The sequence below is a fragment of the Ictidomys tridecemlineatus genome, chromosome 1, assembly GCF_052094955.1.
Source record: "Ictidomys tridecemlineatus isolate mIctTri1 chromosome 1, mIctTri1.hap1, whole genome shotgun sequence".
NCBI classification, from domain to species: domain Eukaryota; kingdom Metazoa; phylum Chordata; class Mammalia; order Rodentia; family Sciuridae; genus Ictidomys; species Ictidomys tridecemlineatus.
The window spans coordinates 85439631-85465807 of NC_135477.1; the positions used below are offsets into that span (position 1 = coordinate 85439631).

Consider the following 26177-nt stretch of genomic DNA (forward strand, 5'->3'; position numbering starts at 1 on the left):
TCATTGGATGGCTCAGAAAGACACATATTCACATATGTGAAAACACATATTCAAGACACATATTCACCCTCACTTGTAATTATCCCAGGGGAGAACAGTAGAGCTCAGATGTTTCCTCTGTAGAATTGTACTTCTGGAATCATCCAAGACCATTTCCAATGCTTACATCAGAATGCTTAGCTGGAGGAAGGGATGGAGGGTGGGTCTTAACTCAATAAGTCTGTCCAAAAATGTTTTCAATGTTCACTTTTCAAAGGTCAAATTGGGGATTGGAGATGTAGCTCAGTGGTAGAGAACTTACCTACTATGTGTGAGGCCCTGGTTTCATTCCCAGCAACGTAAGACAATAAGACAAAGCTAAAAAGATAACTAAATAATCATTCAATCCTGGTAAAAGAGAACAAGTATTTCATTGAGAAACAATTTGAGGTTAAGAAAGGCAGGTGAGGGGCCGGGTCTGTAACTCCATGGCAGAGCGCTTGCCTAGCACGTGTGAGGCACTGGGTTCAATCACCACATTAATTAATTAAGTAATTAATCACCACATTAAAATAAAGGTGTTGTGTCTGTCTACGACTAAGAAAAAAAGCTTAAAAAGAAAAGAAAAGAAAGGCAGGTGCCTCATTTCATAGCTAACTTTGAAGTCGAATTTCAATAAAAGGAAAGGACAAATGATCAAGAGAGTGGAAGGTAACCTGGATTTTAACCAAAGTAATATGCAACTTATACAAAGCTTAAAACAAAAACAGCAGTCTTCTCCTGTTCCTGGTGAAGCAGAATAGACACCAACTTCAATTCTGTATTTTCTGATCTGTCCTTCTATGTTTTAAAAGAACATGATTAAAATGCCTTTATTTATTGATTCTAAGCACAATCCATGCAATTCTTATAATAGATAAGGTTTTAACTCTCCTTAACCACAATACCCTTCACCTCCTGCCATCTTCCCTAATCTTTCTGATTTATCAACATTCACTGCTTATATTATAACTGTGCAAATATCATTTCCTCCTGGCTTAAAAAAAATGAACTCGGTTGCATTTGTTTTCTTATATTTATTTTTTGCTTATCCTAAATTTAACGATTTCCTTATTTTTCACTTGTTTAGCTAAATACTTTTCCTGAGTCTTCTTATCTTCTTTCACAGTCTCTCAGTACAATTTCCCTATAGTCAAATCAATTACCTACAGTTTCCTTTCCCCCAGAGACCTCCTTCCCAGAGCGCAGGGTCTTACTGTTCCAACACAGAGTGCTCACACTCTGGGCTTGGCACTCAGCTGTGGTCCTGATAATCCCCTTCCAATTTCTCCTGGGTTGCAGTTCCTTATGTCTTCCTTTTCCTAGCTTTCTCTCTTTTGTCAGTGTAACATATCTCCTGGTATAAGAGGATACATGGAACCGGCATTTCTTAAGGTGCTGCATGTTGAAAAGGTCTTCATTCCACTCTTACGATGTTTTGGTCATTTGGATTGGGATGCATTCTGGGTTGGAAGTTACTTTCCTTCATTATCTTGAAGATGTTTCTCCATTGTCTTCTGGTGAAGAGTGTTGCTAACTGGGCAGTGGCTGACATTCTTAATTCTGACCCTTTGTGTGTGTGCAACTTGCCACCCACCCCCAATTTTATACCTCATTCTAGAAATTCTTGGTATCCTCTCTTTTCCCTTAGTGTTCTGAAATTTCCCCAAGATGTACTTGGGTGGGTGTATTTTTCTAACTGGTGGTGGGGCTCTCAGGGAACATTTTTTGCCTGGAAATTTAAAGCTCCTAGTTCTGGGAAATTTTCTTGGATTGCTTCTTTGACATTTTCTTCCCTTCAGTTTTCTCCTTTCCCCTGTTCTCATTTTTACCAATTAGTCAGCATATATTGAATTGATTCTCTAATTTCCTTGTGGCTTTACTCCTAAATTCTATCTATCTAGCTCTTTGTCCTACAAAAGGATTTGTTAAGATCCTAACTGTGAGCTACAGAGTCTGGTTGGTCATTCTGAGAGCCAGATGGAGGAAAGTGGCCGGGACCTCATATCAGTAAATAGAATTGCACTTAAACTTCTTGTTTTTCACTATCTGCTTCCGTCCATACTCCAGTGTGCCTGGCATCTTTAAGCCCACTGACTCTCAGGTCTCATGTCTCCAGAAAATAAGTCTCCCCCTTCGTCTAGGCAAGGAGGAGACTCAGTTGCTCTATGGCCCAGAGCAGGATAGGACCTGAAGTCTAAAAGCTCTTCAGAGAGACTTCCAAGTAATGTCCCCGAGTGGGCCCTCTGTACCCTGCTTCTGCATTACCCACTCCCTCTGATTCTCAAGGATCCCCAGAGTGCACCTGGCTTCCCACCAACTGATGGCTCTTAGCCTTCTTGGCCCTCCACTCTGATCAGGGGGCTGTTGTTCTTTCTTCCACTTTCACCTTCGTGTATCCTGGCTAAGGCATGCGTTGTCACCCAAATTCATTACAAATGGAGTTGTGCTGCTGTTTCTCATTCACCTTGCTTGTTCAGGAGCAAAAATGTTTTTACTTGGCCTTCTTAGAAGCAAAACTGCCCCTCCCCCCTTTTTTTTCTGAAATTGGTTACCCAACACTGTTTGTCAGAGCAAATGTGGAAACTCTTAAATTTATTTCCTGGTAACTTAAACAGTTCACACAATTATTTCCTGAACTTTGACAGTCTGTGGCATACCTAGAGCTTACAGGTACACACTTTGCATTAGGCAGGTAATTATTTCCCTGTTCCCATCTGTCCTCATTGCATATTTTAAAAGCACTCAAATCGGTGTGATAGAAGGTCCCTAAAAAAGCAGGCCAATCTTCAAAGAAACTAATAAGACATGACCTATTCCATGGAGAAAACAGGGGGGCAGAAGTTCAAAAGCAAAAGAAATGTCAACATGATTTGGAAAAGGCCAGTGAAGAATACCAATGTAAAAATGTTGTGCTTGTGGAAAGCTTGACTGGCAGAACAACGATGCCTACTACAACAATGTTAATAAAACATTCTGGAGTTGAAGAGCTTACTTCAGATGCCCTGGAAAAGTAAGAAAAATAATCCTGAGCCGTTTTCCAGGTTAGAAAGATTTTTTTGTTTACCCTTCTTTGCTACAGTTGGAGTCAAAATTCTGATGAATTGAATTAGCTCTTAATATTTCTAGCCATTTGGGTGTTTCCAGGAACAGGCTAAGGAAGAGGGTTCCTCCACATAAAAGTCCCAAGTGCAACTTCTCTTTCATCACTTTGAATGTTAGCTTTGAGTCAGTTGGTGACCTCAGGACACCAGCCCAATACACAGTCCTCCTTGGTCTCCAGGGTTCCCAAGTTGTCCGTTATCCATTAAGGTATCTGGCTTGTTTTGAGGAGACAAGAGCCTCAGAGTCAAGCAACCCTTCCAATTCAGCATCACATTCACATTTTTAAAAACCAAAAAGTTGAAGTTGAGATGGTGAAGCAGTGACAGAGGAGAAAGAGGGGAGACATTAGTATGGATAAGAGACCTGCACAATTCTTGAGAGCTATCAGGAACAACATTTAGTATTTATCTGGAACCTATTTAGTTTGTGTGCTTATTTATTCATTCGTGTTGCAAATTCTTTCCATTATAAATTGTTGTGTATGAGACTGTGCTATAGTGCAAATAATTACAGTTTTAGATTCAACTCCTGATTTTGACAATGCTTTTTCTCAGACTCAGTTTCCTCACCTTAAAAAAATTAAATAAAATAAAATGAATATTTAAAAAACCATTCTTGCAGGATTTTCCTAAGGATTTGAAATACTGTATATAAAATTATTAGCACATGACACCAAGTTCACTTACCCCACAGGCTCTCTCTGAAGGTAGATGAGGGTGTATTTGAAGATTCATAAATAATCATTACAGTGCTCCAAATGGAAAACACCGTCATAACAGCGGGGCAAGTCATTGGATGTTTACCTCCAAACACTTTAAAACATGCTGGACAGTCACCACCGAGTGGCATAGAAGCAAGGACTATTTCCCAGCCCTCAAAGGCCCTGTGGTTCATGACTCCTCACCAAGCAGCAAGCATGGTGGCCTTTGGCCTGGCGTTAAGAGGAGCCCAAGTTGAATCAGGGCTCATTTGTTGCTCTCTGCTGCCCTCTTGAGTACAGAACTTGGCCTTGCATCAAATCGGGTCTGGGTAGCAAAGGAGAAAAATACAAGGCAGGCCCAAAGCATAGCGCTGCACAACCCCACTTGAGCTCAGCATCCCAACAGCCCTACTCTGCAGGTGCGCATGTGTGCGTGCATGTCTGCCTCTGCCAAAAGATTGGTGAATGACAGTTTGCACTTCAAACCCTCCCATTTTCTGGTGCCGCTCCCTCCTCAGGCTCCCACTGCCCCAGGCTTGCTGTATAGCACCTCATCGTTTGGAATGATTGTCTGCACAACTCCTCCCTCCCTCTTGGTTGTTGATGGCTTAATTAAGATGGGTGTTAGGGCCCATAAAATTTTCTCATGTCTGTTGACCTGTAGTGGAATGTTTTGTAATACACAATAGCTACTGGAGTCATAAAGATATGTTTTGTTGTTCTAATTCCAGTTTAATGTCATATATATATATACATATATATATGTATATATATATATATATGTGTGTGTATGTATATATATATATATATATATATAAGATTACAGGTGAGTGCTATATATATTATATATTATGTAATATATATAATATATATAAAATTCTCTCTTTCTCTCTCACTATATATATACATATATATGTATATATATGTATATATATAGTAGTTGGACACAATACCTTTATTTTTTTTATGTATTTATTTTTATGTGGTGCTGAGGATTGAACCCAGTGCTAGGCGGGTACTCTACTTCTGAGCCACAACCCCAGCCCCCAAATTCCCTTTTAAGATCGAATTATATTTTAGTTATTAGTGTTTGCATTAGATTTTTGAGCATCCTTGAAAGCTGTGGTGCTAAATAAGCAGTAACTTCTTGTCAGGTGCGATAGCACTCACCTGTAATTTCAGTTACTCAGGAGCTGGGGCAGGAAGATGGCAAGTTAGAGGCCAGCCTGGGCAACATCTCAAAGTTAAAAAAAAAAAATGCTGGGAGTGCAGCTCAGTAGTAAAGCATGCCTGGATCCAATTCCCAGTATTAATCAGTCAAAGCAGCAATAGTGACTTCTTATAAATAGGCTTTCTTGTCTGGCACTCACAGTTTTAATAAATATCCTTTAGGTGGAAGAAGTAATTCCCAAATGGATTGCTTGGGGTTTACAAGAGGAGTCAAAAGGGTTAGGGAAGAAAATATCCAAACCTTTATTTTACCATAATATATTTATCTTCATCCTTCTCAACTATTCATTTTGAACAGGCTTTACAATATGCATAATGTTTGGTGACTGGCGCACACATGATTTATAAACAAATGGTCATATATTTGGAGAGAATGCTAATTTTATTTCATTTAGCTGTTTTGTTACTGAAGGGATTGACAATCATTCACTCCTAGAAGAGGAGCTATCTATCTAGAAGAGTAGCTATCTAGAAGATATCATCCTGGCTGTACTTCAAAATCACCAATGGAAATATTTTTTAAATTATATTAAACTCGTTTTATCCCTGACTCAGTGAATCCTAATCTTAAGAATGAGGTGTGGGATACATTTTTAACAAGCACCAAACCTTGCAATTTTGACACAAACCTCCCTTGTAAAAGCATGTTGTTCTCTAAACTGGAAGTTCACCAAGGGCAGAGTCAACCTCATTCACCAATGTGTCTACAGAGCCTCACACAATGCCCCACAGAGAGCAGAGATGTCATAAAAACTAGCTGAAAGAATGAATGATGAACAAATGAGCAACAGCCATAGCTAACTCCCCCAGTCCTGGTTTTCATGATTAGTGCTTTTATGATTGATTGTCTTTCACATTTGAGAACTTATTATCTATAAAATGGGATGGTTTATTCGATGACTTTTAATAATAAGGTGTTCACTACTCTAACATTATTGATCACTCACCATCTCCTGTTATCAATTACACTAAGTAAAAATATAAATCTTCATGCCTGCAGCTTTCTTCTGTATATTTGATAATATGCTTGAGATAAGAGTCTCAGCAGGAGGATTTCTAAGTCAAAGAATGGGAACACTTTAAAGCTGCAACTCCTGTGAGAAGGGTAAATTAATACTGACCACAGGAGAGGAGACTCTGGCTTTAGGAGCAAGAGCTTACAAGGTTTTGCAATTTGGCAGAGTGAGAATCTTCAGTGCAAATTTGTCCTGTGCCAAAAGGACTAGGAAAGTCAAATTGCATCCTCTACCCTATTTTTACCACTACTAGCACTTAGGTTGTCTAAACCTTCACCAATAATGTGAATATTCATGGTATGTGACAAGGATGCTAATTCTGAAGTTCTAGTAGGTGATAGAAAAAACATTCATTTCTGTACTAAAATAGTTCCAAGGAAACAGGACTAGCCAGGCATGGTAGTGCATACCTATAATCCAATGGCTCAAGAGTCTGAGGCAGGAGGATTATGAGTTCAAAGCTAGCCTTAGCAACTTAGCAAGGTCCTAAGTAATAACTCAGCAAGACACTTTCTCTAAATTAAAATATTTTAAAAAATGGCTGGGGATGTGACTCAGTGGTTAAGTACCTCTGGGTTCAATGTAACCACTTCCATGTAACCACTCCAGAATTCTGTCACCCAAGAGTGAACCCTGGAGCTAGACTGTCCCTGGAGCTAGACTGTCTTCAGCTGAGCCAAATGAGTTGGATTTTGTAACTCATCACTGACCAATCACCAGATGTGTGTTCCCACATATTATGTTGGGTACATTCCTTTCTTCAGCCAAGGGCTAAGTCTTCATTGGCAGTTCCTGTCCTACTTGCTTTCTAAATAGATCCACTCTTTAAAGGGGCAAGAGATGGCTCTGCTTCTTAATATGGGACTTGTTAACACACACTAATCTGCTAAGGAGAAAATAACTAAAATCAATATTTTAGACAACTATTATATTAAGACTTAAGGATCATTATAAACCACTGTTTCCTTTAAAAATTCCAGGAGGATCACATTACCATCGTCCTGTTTCTATTTTTTTTATTTTAATTAGGTATGTATGCATTTTGATTCATTGTATACAATTGTAGCATAATTTTTCATTTCTCTTGTTATACACAATGTAGCATCATACCCTATGTGCAGTCTTACATGTACCTAGGGTAATGATGTCCATCTCATTCCACCATCTTTTTTGTCTCCCTTACATCCTCCCTACCGTCCTTCTCCTTTGCCTAATCAAAGTTCCTCCATTTTTGCCATGCCTCCCCACTCCCTATTTTGGATCAGCATCCACTTATCAGAGAGAACATTTGGCCTTTGAGGGGATTGGCTTATTCACTTAGCATGATATTCTCCAACTCCATCCATTTACCTGCAAATGCCATGAATACTGAGTAATATTCCATTGTGTATATATAACAGTTTCCTTATCCATTCATCTATTGAAGGCACCAGAAAACTTCTATAATTAGTTAATAAATTCAGCAAAGTAGCAGGATATAAAATCGATACCCACAAATCAAATGCATTTCTATACATCAGTGATGAATCCTCTGAAAGAGAGATTAGGAAAACTACCTCATTCACAATAGCCTCAAAAAAAAAAATAAAATACTTGGGAATCAACTTAACAAAATAGGTGAAAGATCTCTACAACAAAAACTACAGAACACTAAAGAAAGAAATTAAAGAAGACCTTAGAAGACAAAAAGATCTCCCATGCTCTTGGATAGGCAAAGTTAATGTTGTCAAAATGGCCATACTATCCAAAGCAGTATACAGATTCAACTCGATTCCAGTTAAAATTGCAATATCATTCCTATTCTTAAGATTAGGATTCACTGAGTCAGGGATAAAACGAGTTTAATATAATTTAAAAAATATTTCCATTGGTGATTTTGAAGTACAGCCAGGATGATATCCTCTAGATAGCTACTCTTCTAGATAGATAGCTCCTCTTCTAGGAGTGAATGATTGTCAATCCCTTCAGTAACAAAACAGCTAAATGAAATAAAATTAGCATTCTCTCCAAATATATGACCATTTGTTTATAAATCATGTGTGCGCCAGTCACCAAACATTATGCATATTGTAAAGCCTGTTCAAAATGAATAGTTGAGAAGGATGAAGATAAATATACTATGGTAAAATAAAGGTTTGGATATTTTCTTCCCTAACCCTTTTGACTCCTCTTGTAAAAATCATTTCAAGAGCTGCGATTGTAGCTCAGTGATAGAATGCTCACCTAAAACGTGTGAGGCACTGGGTTTGATCCTCAGCACCATACAAAAATAAAATAAAGATATTGTGTTCACCTACAACTAAAAATTTTTAAAAATCATTTCAAGTTAACATAGAGGTCCTCATGAGGTTGGTATAATTACCTTTGTTTCTGTTTCTAGCTAAGAAAATAATGGAGGGGGCATGAGCAATCCATGGCAAAACTCACACCAGAGCCCAGGCCTGTCTACTGCCTCACAGGCACCTTCTGTTACTTCTCAGGTAGGAACAAGCACACACTTGTTTGCCAAAATACCAATGGTTTTGCAAAAAAAAAAAAAAAATGCAAACAAGTTAAGTAGGCCTGCACAGTTTGGAAGTATGGGTCAGAAAAAGAAAGAAAGAAGGAGAATAAATAATGGGGGAAAGAACAATGGTAAGAGAAGGAGGTAAAAAGAGGTACATTCTTATATTATCAAAGCTTGATGTTCATGGTCATGGATGCACGTGGCAACCTCCAGTACTTGTCTTATGTATCTTCCAGATTTACCATATCACCAATGCAAAATAGCTTCACAGCATCTGGGCTTCTTGTGTGAAGACTTCACTACTTGCTTGCCACCCTCCCTCCTTGGTCATGGCAAGGTGGGTTGAAGTTACGGAGAAGATGAATCAGCTACCTACTATGGTGAAGGTGACAAATTATCAAAATTAAGGAATAATCAGTAGTAGCCAAAAATTAAAATTCAGAAATATTATTCAAACCTCACCAAACCTAATTGTTTTATGTTAAAAATAATGTCTTGGGGCTGGGGAGGTGGCTCAAGCGGTAGCATGCGGCCAGGGTTCGATCCTCAGCAGCACCACATACCAACAAAGATGTTGTGTCCGCCGAGAACTAAGAAAAAATAAATAAATGTTAAAATTCTCTCTCTCTCTCTCTGTCCCCCTCTCTCTCACTCTCTCTTTAAAAAAAAAAAAAATAATAATGTCTTTATCAAGTACAGGTCACATGCCTAAGAGTCTCTCACAAAATTTGACATTCAAGTGTTCCAATAAGAAGACTTGGACATATGTGGATAAAGGGGTATAACACAAGAAATGACTGTGGTGACTGCTCAGATGAATCAGGTTAAAAATTAAAATATGTAGTTGATTTTTTCATGTGTTCTTGGAGTGGCTACCCTTACATTTCAGTTACTTAAATTGATTCCTACTTAGAAATCTTCCTTTAGGATACTTATCTACATCACTAAGAAATCCTACCACCTCAAGGCCTGAGGGATACAGCTCAGTGTTGGAATGTATGCCTAGCAGGCATGAGGTTCTGTTTCCATCCCCAGAATCAACCCCCAAAAAGAAAAAGAAAGCGATTCTAAAACTCCAGTAGTTTGTATCCATTTAAAGCGAATAAGCTCTTTAGATAACAAATAAGTAAAGCCAGTTTTGCTGGAATTAACAAAGAAATAATCTCAATAGACAGCTCTTGGATGTTAGCAAATTCCATTTGGGTTTCTTTGGCAAATTTGACAAAAATTAAATAAAAATCTGTGGAATGAATACTTTAACTCTCAAAAAAAAAATTGTTTCTCACCTTTTGTCTTGTCCTTGCCCTTTCTTCCCCACTTTCTTCCCTGTCTTCCACCATGTTCCCTAGAGTGCATTATCATTGAGTAGCACCCTTGATCACCAGTGGTAAGGCTGGATTATTTCTAAAACTGTGGCAGTAGATAGAATTCCAATGCATCATGGCCTCCTATCAACATATAAGACTTATCAAAAAAAAAAAAAAAACACTGAATTTCCTGTCCTTGGTTATCATGTTAGAAATAGAAATGCATCCCAGGATTCATCCACTATAATGCTTTAGTAAAAAAGGAATAAAAGTATATAGAGATCCACTTCTTCTGGCTAGATGCCAACTGATTCTCTTCCCTGCTAACTGAACATACAAACTCTTATGAAACCTTCCCTGTTTTTGAAACATATCAGTATGTTTATTTTTAGATTGAAGGCAGAGGTAGTACTCTTCTTGGCTTTACAAAACACAAGTAGAATCTCTAATAAACATCTACGGTTTTCCCATTAGACAGTTTTTACTATTTTTCATACCCAAAGAGCTATGTCTTGCCAAAATCATCTTTTCTAGTCCACATTGACATTTTGACAATTGTGTTTTTAAAAAATAAATACAAACAAGTGCTGGGGCTGTAGGTCAATGGCAGAGCACTTGCCTAGCATGTGCGAGGCACTGGGTTCAATCCTTAGCACCACATACAAACAAATAAATAAAAGAATTTTAAAAACTTAAAAATAAATAAGTACAAACAACCAGAATGAAATACATTCTGCTGCTATGTATAACAAATTTGAACAAATTGACTAATTAAAAAAATAAATACAAATGTCTAGTTTCACAGTGTTCAAAGTGTCCCAGTTGGAGATATGACACTATTTTCTCTGTTGACTGCATTGGCATTCCCAGAACTCGCTGCAAAAATGGAGATATGAAAACTTGTGTGAATAGAAGAAGAATTTTCTAATTATCATTTTGGAAAATCTGAAAACTGTTATTAGGTGTCTTCAGATTTCTCTCAAAAGTAACATGTTTACCTAAGTGTCTTATTTGAGTAGGGAACCAGGAAAAGCTACAAAAGAATGTGGACCCAGTATTAATGAAGAAAAAGAATACGAAGAAATCAGAGCCAACATATAGATACACTGACCATTTTTTAAAATGTTTCTCAATTTTAGAATGTAGTGTTTTTGGTTTTTTTTTTTTTCCCTTCATAGGACAGGGTTATGGGGCTCATACAAGTGGACTCTAGCTTGATTATTTCAACAAATATAAAGGATAATAATTTTAAGAGCTTTTAGATAAAAAAAGATGTCTATCTCATTAGTATGGCCCTGGTTCAGATTCAGCTGAAAATTAGTTTAGTCCATAATTAGTCTTTTTAAAAAATCTGTTCTAATTAATTATACATGACAGCAGAATGCCTTTTGATTCATTGCTCTCAAATGGAGCACAGCTTTTCATTTTTTTGGTTGTATGTGATGTAGAGTTGCACCATATGTGCAGTCATACATGTACCATCTTTCCTGCCTCCATTCCCCCTCCCCACCACCCCTCCCTTTTACCCAATCGAATTTCCTCCATTCTCCCTATGCCCCACCCGCCTTATGGATCAGCATCCACTTATCAGAGAGAACATTCAGCCTTTGGTTTTTTTTGGGGGGGTGGGGTGGGGGGATTGGCTTATTTTGCTTAACATGATATTCTCCAACTCTATCCACAAATGCCATAATTTTATTCTTTTAATGCTGAGTAATATTCCATTATGTATATATACAGTTTCTTTATTCATTCATCTGTTGAAGGGCATCTAGGTTGGTTCCACAGTTTAGCTATTGTGAATTGAGCTACTATGAATATTGATGTGGATGCATCACTGTAGTATGCTGATTTTAAGGCCTTTGGGTATAGATGGAGGAGTGGGATGGGTACCACCTCCCAGCAAGTTTGAGGAACCAGCTAGGTCAAATGGTGGTTCCATTTTAAGTTTTATAAGGAATCTCCACACTGCTTTCCATAGTGGTTGCCCCAATTTTCAGTGCCACCAGCAATGTATGAGTGTACCTTTTCCCCCACATTCTTGCCAATATTTAATATTTTTTGATTCTTGATAATTGCCATTTTGACTGAAGTAGTTTTGATTTGCATTTCTCTAATTACTAGAGAAGTTGAACATTTTTCATATATTTGTTGATCAATTGTATATCTTCTGAGAAGTGTCCGTCCAGTTCCTTAGCCCATTTACTGATTTGATTATTTGTTTTTGGTATTAAGTTTTTTGAGTTCTTTATATATCCTGGAAATTAGGGCTCTGATGTGCATGTATTAAAGATGTTCTCCCATTCTGTGGGCTCTCTCTTCACATTATTGTTTCCTTTGCTGAGAACAAGATTTTTAGTTTGAATCAATCCCATTTAATTCTTGATTTTATTTCTTATGTTTTAGGAGTCTGATTAAGAAAGCCAGGTTCTAATCCGACATTAGGCGTAGGGTCTCTGGTCTAATTCCTAGGTCCTTGATCTACTTTTGAGTTTTGTGCATGGTGAGACATAGTGGCTTAATTTCATTTTGTTGCACACGGTTTCCCTAGCACCATTTATTGAAGAGGCTATCTTCTCGACAATGTGTGTTTGGCACCTTTGTCTAGTATGAGATAACTGTACTTATGTGTGATTGTCTCTGTGTATTCTATTCTATACCATTGATCTACAAGATCTATTTTTGTGCCAATACCATGCCGTTTTTGTTACCATAGCATAGCTAGTCTTAATAGCAGAAAGCTTTTTCCACCAGATCAGAATTGCCTGCTCCTCTAGTCTGTCAGAGCTTAACATTATTTCCAGTAGGTAGTGACCTTGAAAGAGCAGGACTAGGTTTGAATCTTGTACTATCACTGTAGGGGCTGGGTGACCTAAGAAAAGTAATTTCACCTCTTCAAAATTGTTTCCCCATCTGAATAAAGTGGCTCTCTAAGGATTTTTATAACCAGACATAAAATAAGTGGTGTACTATTGATGTCATAGTATCTAAAGGAATTGTAGATAATCAAGAGAAAATCTACAAGGATACAGTAGATCATATTATTGTTCAAAATTATCTACTACCCTGCTCTGGGGGAGAATTATCCTCCCACACTCCCATGGGCATCAGATTTGACTATGCATGTGACCTCGTCTGGCTGATGAAATGTGAACATTAGTAGTATGTATCACCTCCCACCAAGTTTGAGGAACCAGTTGTTTATCTTCTTTTCCCTATAAATGAGATTGGCAGTGTTCCAATTAAAGGATGTACCTGTAGTAAAGTACACATAAACTAAAGATGTCAAGTGTAATAACCTTTGTAGCAATTAAAAATTTTAGTCACTTGTTAAGTGTATCATAACCCTATCTATCCTGATAAAAGAGATTACAGGAAAGCAAAAAACAAAAAACTTGTCTGACTAGAAATCCATTACACCTCTATGTAGTTCTCTTCTATAGATCTAGGTCAAACAGCTGGACACTTATTGTGATAGTAGCAGTTTTCTTAAGCGCATGACCTATTACTGTCATCCTAAAGACTCAGGATGAATAGAGGACTTTTATGCTATTCAAAGCATTTCAGATAGATACCAGCATTATTAACAGAAATGCAAACTTTCCAGAGTTTGGGAAGGTCTCCCACTCCAGACCTTCCCACTTCATTGCCCTCCCATAGTATTCTACTTGGTTTTGTCAGCTACATGTAAAAATGACTTATGTAACAGCTTTACACACCATCATCTCTGCCAAGAAGGAAGCTATGAGGGGCCCCAGTAGGGGTTGCAGTGGAAACTGGAATCAATGTAGCAAAGCCCAACCAGTTTGTAATTTTGTTAATTGTTCAGTCCTCAGGGTCCATTGTTACTGTAACAATGTACTTTAACAGGAGTTAAAGAAAATGAGTCAATGTAAAGATGCAAATACTCTTTACATAGTCCTTCATTTTTGATTTTTGGTACTAATAGGGACTTTTAGGTATAGCAGTATAGTACCTTCAAAAGATCCTTGTGAATTGCTATAAATATTTATAATTGTCAGAAGTAGAAATAATTTTGTTCTCTAACTGGTCTTGCTACTGATTATACATAATTATTTTTTTGTATTTTTTTAAAATATCTAGTTTTAGTTGTCAGAATATCTTTATTTTTATCTATTTTTTTATGTGGTGCTAAGGATTGAACACAGGGCCTCATATGAGAAGCAAGTGCTCTACTACTGAGCTATAAGCATGGCCCAATCATTTCATCATGATTTGTAATTTTTTTAGTTGTATAGCTGCTTCAACAAAATTTCCAGTAATTCTTTAAGTCAAGGGAATTTCCTGGGGTGATGGAACTATAAGTATCCCGACACTGGTCACAGTATACATTACATGATAACTCTTACACCTGTATATACTCTCAATTCTACTGTATGCTAACACTTTTAAAAATTAGCCCTGGCCATTTATAGGATTATTACTTAGTAAAAATACAAAGTGATCCAGGAGACATTCCTACTAGAAACACTTTTTTTCCAATCATTTCATAAAAGGATTATTCTACAAAGAAAGGATACAGAATCTGAATTTCAAGGTGTATTTACAGAATAGAAGTACAAAGTTCCTACTTCATAAATTGAAGATGAAGGTGGGAAAAATTAAGATGATACACATAAGGTTCTTAATGTTACAATGAAGACAGACAATATTAAGAGAAAAAAAAACAACCCTTTGCTTACCTACAGGAATATTCAAACCATATAGTTAAACCATAGAAACCCTAAGGGCTTGTGGAGTGCCAAGTTTTCAAGCATGAGAGTTTTATATCACCTTTGTTATATTATGCTGTATTTTTAAATCTTTAATTATATTTCATCAAAGGCTATCAGTCATATAACATGCCAATGTTTAGTTTTCCATTGACAACTTTGCTTGCTGGGCATGGGTCATTGTCAATGAAATAAATAAAACCATTTACTAGGCAAAGAACTTTATTAACCTTTGTTTCAAACTTTATTCCCAGGCTTCTTCAGCTTAATTAGCTGCAAAGAATAAATTGTGTATAAGCAAAAACTGAAAAGAGCTGCAGTGTCCAAGGGGCTTGGGCTTAAAAATATTAGAGATCTAGATTTTATCAGATCCATAAACAAAACAATTTTAAAAAGCAGTCATAATATAAAACAGCAGCTCCCAGTAACTTCTTCAAGTTTATCTTCTTTAGAAGTTGATCAGTTCAGTTTGCCTCATTCTTAGAAGCCTCATCAAAATTCTCCACAAGATCTAAGGAGGAAAAAAAATTCTGAAAAAAACCACTCTACAAACAATTATCAAATCTTAACAGGAGATATTCTTAAAATGCTCTCAAATTTAAACACATGTCATTATTTCCAGAGGCCACTATCTACTTGGTACATTGAGAACTGCATGTTTTGGCATATAACTAATACCAAAGAAAGCTATTAATAACAATGATTTAATAAGCACACTTAAATGTTTATACCCTCTCTATTCCCCTCCCATTAAAAGAAAATAAACAATGCAATGCATCAATCAATATGGGGAAGCAGAACCAAAGAAGACCATGACAATGACACGATTTTAAAGTTTTCTTGGGCTCTTATGCACTTGTTTATGCCAAGTGGCAATATTAGTGATTCTCCTGCTCATTTCATTATTTGTTTTAGAACAAAGTAAATTATCCAATAATAAAGAGAAAAATGCTTCAAGATTACCAAAGAAGCTATTCTGCCACAGATTTTATTATATCCCAAGATAATTAAGCAACTTCTCCATGCTTTTTCATGAACTCACAAATTTTTTTAAAAAAAAATTTTTTAGTCGTAGCTGGACAGTATCTTTATTTATTTATTTTTGTGATGTTGAGGGTTGAACCCAGCACCTTACACGTGCTAGGTGAGCACTTTACCACTGAGCCACAACCCCAGACCAAAACTCACAAATTTTTAAGTAGGAATCAAAGGTTATTTCTGATCCACAGATCATATACCTACTTATTTAATATTTAAGGTTATATACCTATACTTTGAGAACCCAAACAGAAAAGAAGTCAAGCCAATAAACATTAAGTCTTATATGTCAAGAGCTTTGTAATGTTGTGAACAACCAATAAAAAAACAACAACAACAAAAAAAAAAACATTAAGTCTTAGTTAAAAACACTCCATTATTGTTTTCATTCCATGTCCCCTGCCCCTCACTTCCCACACCCCCATCTCCAAGGTAGTTTATCTGTGAAGACTCTTTGTTCTCCCTTGCTAAGATAACCACAAGTGAAGGATCCTACCTGGAACTTCATCATCATCATCCTCTCCAGTAGCAAGTGGTGCTTTTCCGTCCACAGCTGTGAAAGGAAAACAAATTAACATATATTTCTCCAGGTTTTCAACAACATTAACAAAAGAACAGATAAAATGCCAAGTGTTCTTACAATCTATATTCATAATGGCAAGTGACATGTGGGATTTTGCCTATAGTACCATTAATAACATGATATTCTGATGTTTACAAGGGACAAGAATATTAATAATGACAAATTATATACCCATCTTTTCAATCCCTCTGGCTCACCATAAGCTCTGAGAGCAGGCAAGAGCCCTCAGGGTACAGACAGGTAAAACCCACACACCATCTAATGGTTAACATTATTTTAAGAAGCAAATGAAGTGGTCAGATACTCTGCTGTTTGTGCATAGCATAAAGCTCAACAAACATTTACTGAAATGAAATAAAAGATTCAAAAAATTTAAAGTGTCTTTGAATGGCATTCATCCTCATCACTCCTTTATCAAACAAAAATGTGAACAAAGGGTGAGGGTTGAGATCTCAGAGTACTAGACCTTTATAATTATCAGTGGGATATTTTAAAAACCTGCTATAGTTCTGAGAGCTCAAGATGGCTTAAAACCTTTTAATATCTATCTATGTATATCAACACAAATATAAAATGAGGCAGAGGGAGTCAACACCTAGAAAAACATGGGTGACTAAATATTAAGTCATATAATAAGACAGATTTCCTCCTATATTCCCATTCTTCAAAATCTTAAGCAAAAACCCTCAGTGTAAAGTTGTTGCATCCTCCCCCTTTATGTATATGTATTCAACTACACTACTCTCTATCTTGAACAAAATCCCTAGCAAACTGTAATTAAAACCTCTAAAACACTGGCAGGTCATCTCTTAATAATTATTGGCAATTCCAACTGTAGTAATACAACTAAAGAAATCTACAACTACAGCAGACAATTTGTTATGTATTCCAAAATAACTTCAAGAGTCCAAATATTCCCAGCACATAGAAATGATGAATGATACGGAACAGTTAATTACACTAATATATTTTTAATCAATTCTAACTTATTAGTGGTTACCAGAAAGTCCAAAATTAACATTTTCATCATTTCCAGCAAACAAAGGTAAATATCCTTAGTACAAAACAAATACTCCACTAAATCAACTATAATGATCACAAAAAACTAGATAAATTCTACGAACACCAAGAACACTTGTTTAAAAATCAGTTAAAAGTGTGTATTTAAGACTAAAGTTCACATTCCAGATTTAAAAACAAAAATCTCATCAACTTTGAGCCCTGAGATCAAAAAAATGCGCTGCTAAATAAGTACCCCTAGTAAAACCACTTCGAGGAAACTCACATTGTTTGGGCAGAGCTTCAGCCAGTCTCCTTAAACTAGTCAGACTGTCTGCACCAAGTTGGTTTAAGATGCTGGGTAGCATTTCTGTCAGCTGCTTTGTCTCAGCATGGCCTGTAATGGTGAAAGTGTTTGCTGCCAGAGACGCCTGAACTTTAGGGTTGTTAAAGTGGATCACTGTTCCTTGGTTTGTAAACATATTCACCTAAAAAGAAAAAATAAATAAATAAAATTAGTATGCCCATTCAAGAGCCCTTTAAAAGCAAAAACAAAAAACTGAAATCTGGCTAATTAATCTATTATTTCACTTTGAAATTCAGGTGAAATTTTGCCTGCAATGAAATCTGTTATCAAATAGCTCTCAAACTTAACAATCTCCCTCATATTAGTTAACAGAGTAAAACACATTTTAGAAACTTTAAAGTCTAGCGGGATATGAAATACTTTGCTAAAAACAGATTTACAATTTTTTTATTGCATGAACATGTAATCTTTTTCCAGCCAAGTCTTATTTGACTCTTACCTCTTCAATACCAGAGATATTGTTTACCCCTAACTTCTTTAAAGAGAACTGAAGTTTTTTATCATCTGCTGTAGCTGTTCTATGAACCACCTTCTTCTTTCTGCGAGCAGTTCCCTAATATAGGGAGGAAAGGAGAAAACAGCACATTTATAATATAACAATAAACATTTTCAAGTGGGAGCAGTTTCTAATTCTTTTCTGGCTTTAGATTCTGCATGAGAAAATAACCTTAACCACAAATTATGCAGTTAAGTAGGCAAACTAAGGTAAAGACGGAAGCAAAAAGAGAAAAAGTAAAGAATTGTTTATAAATCTTTAGTAACTTCTAAGCTTTTAAGTTTTGTCAGATTTTTTTTTAAAAAAATCCTTTGAGGGCTGGGGATGTGGCTCAAGGGGTAGCGCGCTCGCCTGGTATGCGTGTGGCCCGGGTTCGATCCTCAGCACCACATACAAATAAAGATGTAAAAATAAATAAATTCTCTCTCTCTCTCTCTTTAATAAATAAATAAAATAACAGTAAAAAAAAATCCTTTGAAAGTCCTTAACATTTAAGTCCTTTTATACTATCTGTTATAAAAGTAATTATTTTAAAAAGCTCCACATCCAAAATTACTTACTTTTACGTTAAAGAAAAATCAACATTTAAAACAATACTCCCAGGCAAGATAGTGTGTGGAATAATCATATAGATCTATACATGTACTTCTACAGAATCCTAGAGTAAAAATCTGAAGTTCTTATTTTAACTTACAAGGCCCCCATACATGATCTGGACTGCCCTTAATACTCTGCTTGACCATATTCTCCATAGCCAAATAAACCTCTTTGCTGTTCCTTAAACAGGCCAAACAGGCTATGAACCCAGGGCAGTGATACATGCTCTCTTCTCCTAGCATATGCATGGTTCCCTTCCTCACTGCAGAACTCTGTTCTTATGTTACCTTATCAAAGAGGCTTTTATCAATTAAAAATATAAAATAGCAACTCCTATACTCATCTTTCTATCCTGGTTTACTTTTCCTTATAAAACTTATTTCTGTAAAATATAATCTGAGTTTCTGGAGGCATCTATTCTGTTCACTGTTTACCCAATCTAGCTCATTGAAGACACTCAAGGACACCAACCACCTCACCAACCCCAAAACTCTAAATCTATTTCTGATTCATCTTTTAAAACACTATCAAGCCGTTACCTTTTCTGTGCCTTCCCTAATACTCCTGTGCCAAGTCACTCCCATCTCTGTATTTTAAAAATGCTTCTATTATACTAGGCATTTATCACAGATTAATTACATATTTTTAAAAAAATGACTCCACTACTAGGCTAGAAATCCCCCTAAAGACTTTTCCCTTCTTAAATTTTACCTTTTCAGGATTAAAAATAGCAAAGGCTTAAATAAATCACCATTTAAAGAACACACACACAAACTGATTATCAAATCCTCCCCCAAACAGAATAATAATCACACTGAAGTGGTTGTGTAGATAGATACCTCATTTCCAAAGATACCCGTAAGATTACAAAAACAAAACCAGCAAACCACCTATAGGTTCTATACATTTCACATGTGCAGAGTTCAATTTTTACTAAGTTATTTTGTTCTGATTAAATAATGCAATCGAAAGCTTTTATAATATCAATCCTTAAAACCTTAAAAGTAGCTGACATCACTTACTCTAAGGCAAAACTCACTCAATTTCACATCCCATAAGTAGGTTTTTTAAAAGGTATAGAAAATGTTTACATAGTACAATGACAACAGAAATACTTTTATATAAGCTAACAAGTATTAAGATGTTAAGCTAGAAAGTCAGCTTTAAAAATCTTGGAAAACCTTAAGAGTTTCTTTTGCCCTGGTATGATGCCTTTCAACAGTAAAACCTAATGATCAGAGTAACAAGCTTGCACACAAGAACATTATTCCTCAAACTGTGGAATAATGGCTAAAAATATACTGATATAGAACATCCCAATGATAGTTCGCAAAGAATATGATGAGTTTTTCTGGCTTCCAAAGGCTACAGCCTGGTAATTGTTGAAAAGGACAAGAAACACCTAAAACACTTAATGTGTTAATGTGAAAAGTGTGGATCTTGAAGATTAAAAGTGTCAGCAGAAGAAAGGATGCAGGGGCAATCAGGATATTCACTGCTGGCAAAGTCCAGTAATTTATCAGAGCTGCATCATAACTATTTAACCTAAGTTAAACTTTTGCCTACTTCACAATAGACTCTTCTTGAAGGCAAATGCTTAAAGTCTGGAAAATTTAATAGATAATAAACTTGTACTATGGAAGCCTCACAAGTTTTACCAAGTAAAGACATGCTCTGTTTCAACAAGCTGCCACACCTTGTTAAATACTAGGAATGTGCTAACAATACAAAATACAAGTAGGCAGACTTCTGTCTAAAGCAAACTTCTGACTTAAGTAAATTACATAGAGAATGATCTGAAAAACAAGTCCCAAAAAGAACCGCCATGAACAATCAGTATCCACAAGGGGGAGGGGGGAGACTCAATTAACCCCAAAATGATCATTTAAAATTCAATTATTTCCATTCTCTCAGTTTTAGCATAACTGCAAAGTCAGAATAGAAAAGACATCTGCTTAGGTAATACTTTCAAAACAATCACTGTTCTTAAACTCCAAAATGTATAGAAAGATATTTTCAAATATCCTTGAAAATACAGAACTAACCAGAAGGGCACTTTGCTCAGAATGCTTTACAGAAAGGTCTTAATTTATATGACACAAACTTCTAACTTAAGTATTAATAGGAAAAACTATTGAAAAACAAAAAGGGCTGAGAGTGTAGCTCAGTGGTAGAGTACTTGCCTAGCATGTGCTGGTTCTAGATCCCTAGTACAGAAAAGGAACAAAAAAATCCCACTGACTTTGTACAAATTAAACCAAAACAAGTCAAGTTATGGAGAACAAGGATCTAACTGAAATGACACATTTTTTCCTACTAAAAAAATTGGGAAACATTTTGGTTCTACTTATTCACTGTAACACTGAAAGCAAACATTTACATAAAAGCAATGTTTTTTAGTTCAAATGTTTATTTATTCTCGATTCATCTGCTTTTATCCCTTTTAACATACAACCTGCAAGTCTCATTCATATTTATCTAACCTGCACTTCCCGCCCTCACCCCGAATTTACTACTTTTGTTAATTTCTCAAGATGGGCAAAGTGGCAAATCAACAATATCCTAAGTGCAAATAGAATGTCAAAAATAAAACTACTAAAACTTACTTTTCCACCAATTCGCACTTGTGCCTGCAGTTTGGCGAGTTTTTCCTGGTTCATGATAGTTTCTTTCATCTAGAAAAAGGGACATTCTCAGCATGGAAAAGTCAAACTCAATCTCGCATTCCACGCTCGCTATTTCCCAAAACACCAGTAGAACAAATGTCCTACACAGGCCAAGGCCTTCATCCCAAATCCACCCCGCAAAGCTCCAAATTTCGGCTCGGAGAGAGCTCAAGGAGCACCCATCTCCCCCTCTCACCCCCACAACCCCCCCCCCCGCCACTTACAGCCCTAAACAAGGGCTCTACCCCCATGCCTGTCCAGCTCCCCCCACCCCGGCCCTGGCTCGGCCTCGGCCTAGCCAGGGCCTGCCCGGCCCGGCGCATCTCCGCAAGCCTCGCGGTACCTGAGGCTCCTGTCCTCGGGTTCCGCCGCGAGGTGGAGGAAGAGACGGCGTCGCCTCGCCCCCAGGGCAGCCGCCCCTGGCTCGACCTCGCCCCCGAGAGTCAGCCTGAGCGGGTGCGCCTGTCCGTCGCATCGCCTTCCTGTCCTCAGCCCTGTCCCTCCCTGTCTCGCTCCTTCCGGGAACTTCCCGCCCCGATCCCGTCCTCCTCCCACGCTGGCGTCCAGAGCCTTTTTGTACCTTGTCGGAGCGGAAATGGGGCCGCGCGGGGGACTAGGGTTGGCGCTCAGGGGGTCTCAGGCAGACCAGCTGAGATTAGGCGCACACACGCGGGGACGCAAGATGGCAGCTAGAGGGAGGTCGGAAGTGATGCAACGCCACTTCCTCCAAAAGTCAGGAAATAGGCTTTGTCTCACTGCGCACGCGCAGCGGCGCGCCGCGACGTTTGTGATGGCTTTGCCAGCAGCCGGCCTCCAGTCTCCTCTTGTTTTCCAGCGGCGGTAGTCTGCATGGGGGCGCCGCCCATAGTCCCGGGAAAGGGCAGCGAAGTCCGAAAACTTGATTCTTTACAGTTAAGGTTGAGTAAATGCATCTTAACTCCTTCGGGCCCGATCCCGAAGTTCGTTAAGGTCAGAAGAAAGGGTTTAGGGTGCCCAACCTGTGCTCGTGTGTTTGGCAGGTGTCCACACACTGAAATGTGTAGATCGGAGAACTGTCAAAAACTGCGAAGCTAATTTTGCTTTCCAAGATTAGATGGTTTTGTAGATTTCGGTTCAGCATTTCTGAGGAGTGTGTTCAGAATTCATCCCTGAGCTCCACCCCTCTAAAAGCAATTTGTAGGACCAGAGGTGGGGCTGGATAATCTTCTTTTCAGCGACTCTAGAGGACAATGAACCTTTTAAAACCCAGCTATGTGTTTACCTTCTATTTCTTTCATAGGCAAAAAGCTACTTTTGATAGCGAATTGGCATGGATTTGTCAATAGCGATTCACAATGGAACAGATTTTACCTTTCTTAACTAATTCAGTCAAAGACAAAATTGTGCCTGCTGTGTTTGGAGAGACTAAATTCGTGGATGTGGGTTAAAATATGTTAAGTGCCAGGACAAGCTTTAAGGAAATCTTAAAACCAATTTTTAAAATGGCAACTAAAACAAAAGATGCTATCTAGTCAAATTTTGTGGTCATATCTATGAAATGTTTTTGCATTTCAAAAGTAAGTCAAAAAATCTTAGCCAGAGAAAATAAAATTTATATAGCAAGAAAATTTGTGTAAGTGCATACTCCTTCCAATTAAGATAATTTTTTTCTTTGAATATTTTTTAGGTGCAAATTTACTAAAACTGTGGTATCTTATTAAGAAAATCACTGAGATATTGCTTTTTAGATTAATCGTAACAGTTATTTTATATTAAAAAATGTTGCTTCTATTATAAAATGAGTAAGTTTTAGTACATAAAAGGGTGTTAGTATTGTTAGATCATGTGAATTCCCATCCTGATGGTGAAGATCAAATAAAAATGCTGCCCAAATTATCCAGTACAATAAAGATATAAAATATATGGAAATACTTCCCTTTTTGAAAGGAATGTATGTCTTTGTCCAGGAACATTTTCACCCCTTTCCTCCACGTGATACAAAGAGCATTTGAAACTTCCTAGTTGTGATGTTTTCTTGTTTTACATAAACAAGATTTTGTACATATGTAATCAATACCTGTTTTCGAGAATTGTTATACATCTGTTTTCAGGAAATGTGAGTTATTTTTTACTCTTTTGTAATTTTAAATATCAAAGATGATTATAGAAGAGAAGAATTTTATTTTAACCCCAGCTGTTTCCCACTTATTTTGTGAGCAGCCAGGCACTTATTTCTAGTTCTGGTCATATTTACATATCAATCTCTTCAAAAACAACTGAAGGGATTTTTTCTCCTCTCCACCATCCAAGTAGTTACTTCCTTGTAATCTTGTTTGGAAATACCATTTTCTGTGTGCTCCCAATGTCTACATTTGGGAGCACACATTTCTGTGTGCTCCCAAATGTCAATAATTGGCTTTCACACTTCACTGATGAGCTGGAACAGCCTAAGAATTATTTACTCTTCATTCAAGATAGCCTATAGAGAAGGCGAGAAAGGAGAAACCTGTTTGTCCTCTGTGGTGTATAGTTTATGATCTAATCAAAACCCATGAATTGTTTTCATCTCTGAGTTGTACTTTAGCAGGAGCCAAAATATTCACTTTATATTACGCATATTTCTTTTTAATTTTTTCATAGCTTTATTGAGGTAAAATTGAAGTATAATAAAATGCACATATTTGAAGTATGCAGTTTGATCTGTTTTGACACGTATGTAACCAATATAGTCAACGTAAAAAGCATTTCCATTACTTATTTTCAAATTTGAAATCATGCAGACTGTGTTTCCTACATGATGTATTACATTAGAAACCAATCACTTTAAGATATATAGAACCCCCACTCTCACATGTCAACTACTTCAAAATTAAATGACACACTTATAAATATCTCACAGGTCAAAGAAGAAAGCACAAGTAAAGTAAATAAGAAGTGCTTTGAACTAAATGATAATAATATCTTAAAATACCAGAATCTCTGGGATGAAACAGTACTCAGATGAACATTTATAACTTAAAGTACTTATATCAGAAAGAAGTTAGGTTAACAAATTATTTTCAAATTAGGGAGTAGGAAGGAAAAAATAAGAGTAAACAGAAATATATGATAAAGCTAAAGTTTGAAACAAAACAAGTTAAGAAAAAAGTAAGAACAAAAAATTAATATTAGTGGAAAGGAGCTATCAAAATTACCCTATAGATGCTAAAACAATATTACAATTGTATACCAACATGTGATAATTTACATAACATGGTCTATCTTAGAGAAAGATCTGTGTACTGCTGAGAAGAAAGTGTGTTCAGTCATTGATGGATGAAATATTCTATATATCTATGTAAAAATCTGAATTATCAATTATATATTTTTACTTCTATAGTTTTTGTTTGGAGGATCTATCCAGTGGTGTCAGAAGCATGTTAAAGTTACCTGCTATTATTATGTTGTGGTCTATTTGATTCTTGAAACTGAGAAGGATTGGTTTAATATATGTAGATGCTCCATTGTTTGGGGCATAAATATTTACAATTGGTATGTCTTGTTGTTGTATACTTCCCTTAAGCAGTATGAAATGTCCTTCTGTCCCTTCTGATTAACTTTGGTTTGAAGTCCACTTTACCTGATGTGAGGATAGAAAACCCTGTTTGTTTACAAGATCCATGTGAATGATATGTTTGTTTCCCATCCTTTTACCTTCAGTCTGTGGATGTCTTTGCCTATGAGATGATTCTCTTAAAGACAGCATATTGTTGGCTTTTGTCTTTTAATCCAACCTGTCAGTCTGTGTCTTTTGGTTGATGGGTTTAGGCCATTTATATTAAATGTTATTGAGAAATTATTTTTATTTTCTTTTATTTTGATTTATTTGTGGTTTTTACTTTGAATTAGTTTATCCTTTGATTGAGTATCCTTCTAGTATAGTATCCTTCTCCCTTTGCTGGTTTTCACTTTCATTTTTTCTTCATGAAATATTTTATTGAGAATGTTTTGTAGTACAGGCTTTCTAGTTATGAATTCTTTTATGTTTTGTTTATCATGGAAAGTTTTTATTTTATCATCAATTCTGAAGCTTAATTTTGCTGGGTTTAGTATTCTCAGCTAGCATCCATTTTCTTTCAGAGCTTGGTATATAAAAAATATGGAACTCTTTATGAATTTGTTTGTCATCCTTGTGCAGGGGCCATGCTAATCTTCTCTGTATTGTTCCAATCTTAGTATGTGTGCTGCCGAAACAAGCACTATTTATTATGTTTATTTCTTAAAGGCCTTTGGGTCCCATTCTGATCTGCAAGAGGTTTTGAGAAATCACTTAGGATGAATGCTCCTATGGTTTTAGTTGCTTCATGACCTAGCCCTTGCCAGATAGCCACAATAGACAATAATGACTTCTTCTTCATTTAGTCTTTTTCTTGTTGTTTTCTTCATAGTCCTTCTTTTCTTCAAAGTCATCTCCATCATCTTCATCATTGTTCTTCTTCATCTCTTCCTTCATCTCCTCCTTTGTTTTCTTTCTTTGTAAACTTCCGTGTACTCTTTTTCTAGTATCTCTGTGTTTGTCAAGTTAATGCCTATATTTTTTCTCTCTCCCAAGACTCAGGCAATACTGCTGAAACACTCTCAACCTCATTATTTTATTAAATTCAAAGTGAGAGATTGATAATTTTGTTGAGTTAGTGGAAAACTGAATCAGGAATCTTTATTTCCCACTAGGTTATATTGAGTTCTTGCTCTTTGATCCTCATAGAAATCTTATGAGAGGATACTCCTCATTTTACTGGTGAAGGAGCTAAGGCTTAGGGGGTTAAAGGTTTGAAAATGGATACAACCAACCTTGTCT

The 26177-nt window shown here is 36.7% G+C and overlaps 1 protein-coding gene, 1 long non-coding RNA gene and 1 other non-coding gene across 4 annotated transcripts; 1 reads left to right on the plus strand and 2 right to left on the minus strand.

The window, feature by feature from the left end:
• Positions 1 to 2911: 2911 nt before the first annotated feature.
• On the plus strand, positions 2912 to 9256 carry LOC144376321 (uncharacterized). The gene is made up of 3 exons (XR_013436635.1): positions 2912 to 3062; positions 8450 to 8549; positions 8812 to 9256. It is a non-coding gene; the product is annotated as an uncharacterized LOC144376321 (long non-coding RNA).
• Positions 9257 to 14836: 5580 nt separating this feature from the next.
• Btf3 (basic transcription factor 3) lies at positions 14837 to 22100 on the minus strand. 2 transcript variants are annotated; one of them, XM_078043632.1, is made up of 5 exons: positions 21942 to 22100; positions 21302 to 21370; positions 18042 to 18155; positions 17522 to 17723; positions 14837 to 16206 (listed from the first exon to the last, which is right to left on the minus strand). In XM_078043632.1, the coding sequence occupies exons 2-5, from the start codon at positions 21368 to 21370 to the stop codon at positions 16121 to 16123; spliced, it is 471 nt and encodes a 156-aa protein (XP_077899758.1). In that variant the 5' UTR covers positions 21942 to 22100; the 3' UTR covers positions 14837 to 16120. The 2 variants fall into 2 exon arrangements, with proteins under 2 accessions (XP_077899758.1, XP_077899753.1); XM_078043627.1 differs by lacking the exon at positions 21942 to 22100 and adding an exon at positions 21705 to 21935.
• Positions 22101 to 25472: 3372 nt separating this feature from the next.
• Positions 25473 to 25579, minus strand: LOC120886046 (U6 spliceosomal RNA). Its single transcript, XR_005728819.1, has one exon. It is a non-coding gene; the product is annotated as a U6 spliceosomal RNA (small nuclear RNA).
• Between the last annotated feature and the right edge of the window lie 598 nt (positions 25580 to 26177).

Coding starts and splice junctions, on each gene's coding strand:
- Btf3 (XM_078043627.1), bottom strand. CDS start 21,836: ATGCGACGGACAGGCGCACCCGCTCAGGCTGACTCTCGGGGGCGAGGT. Junction 18,156..21,301: donor AAGTGCGAATTGGTGGAAAA/GTAAGTTTTAGT, acceptor TCCCTATATTAG/GGAACTGCTCGCAGAAAGAA. Junction 16,207..17,521: donor TGAAGCTCTGCCCAAACAAT/GTGAGTTTCCTC, acceptor TTCCTTTCACAG/CTGTGGACGGAAAAGCACCA.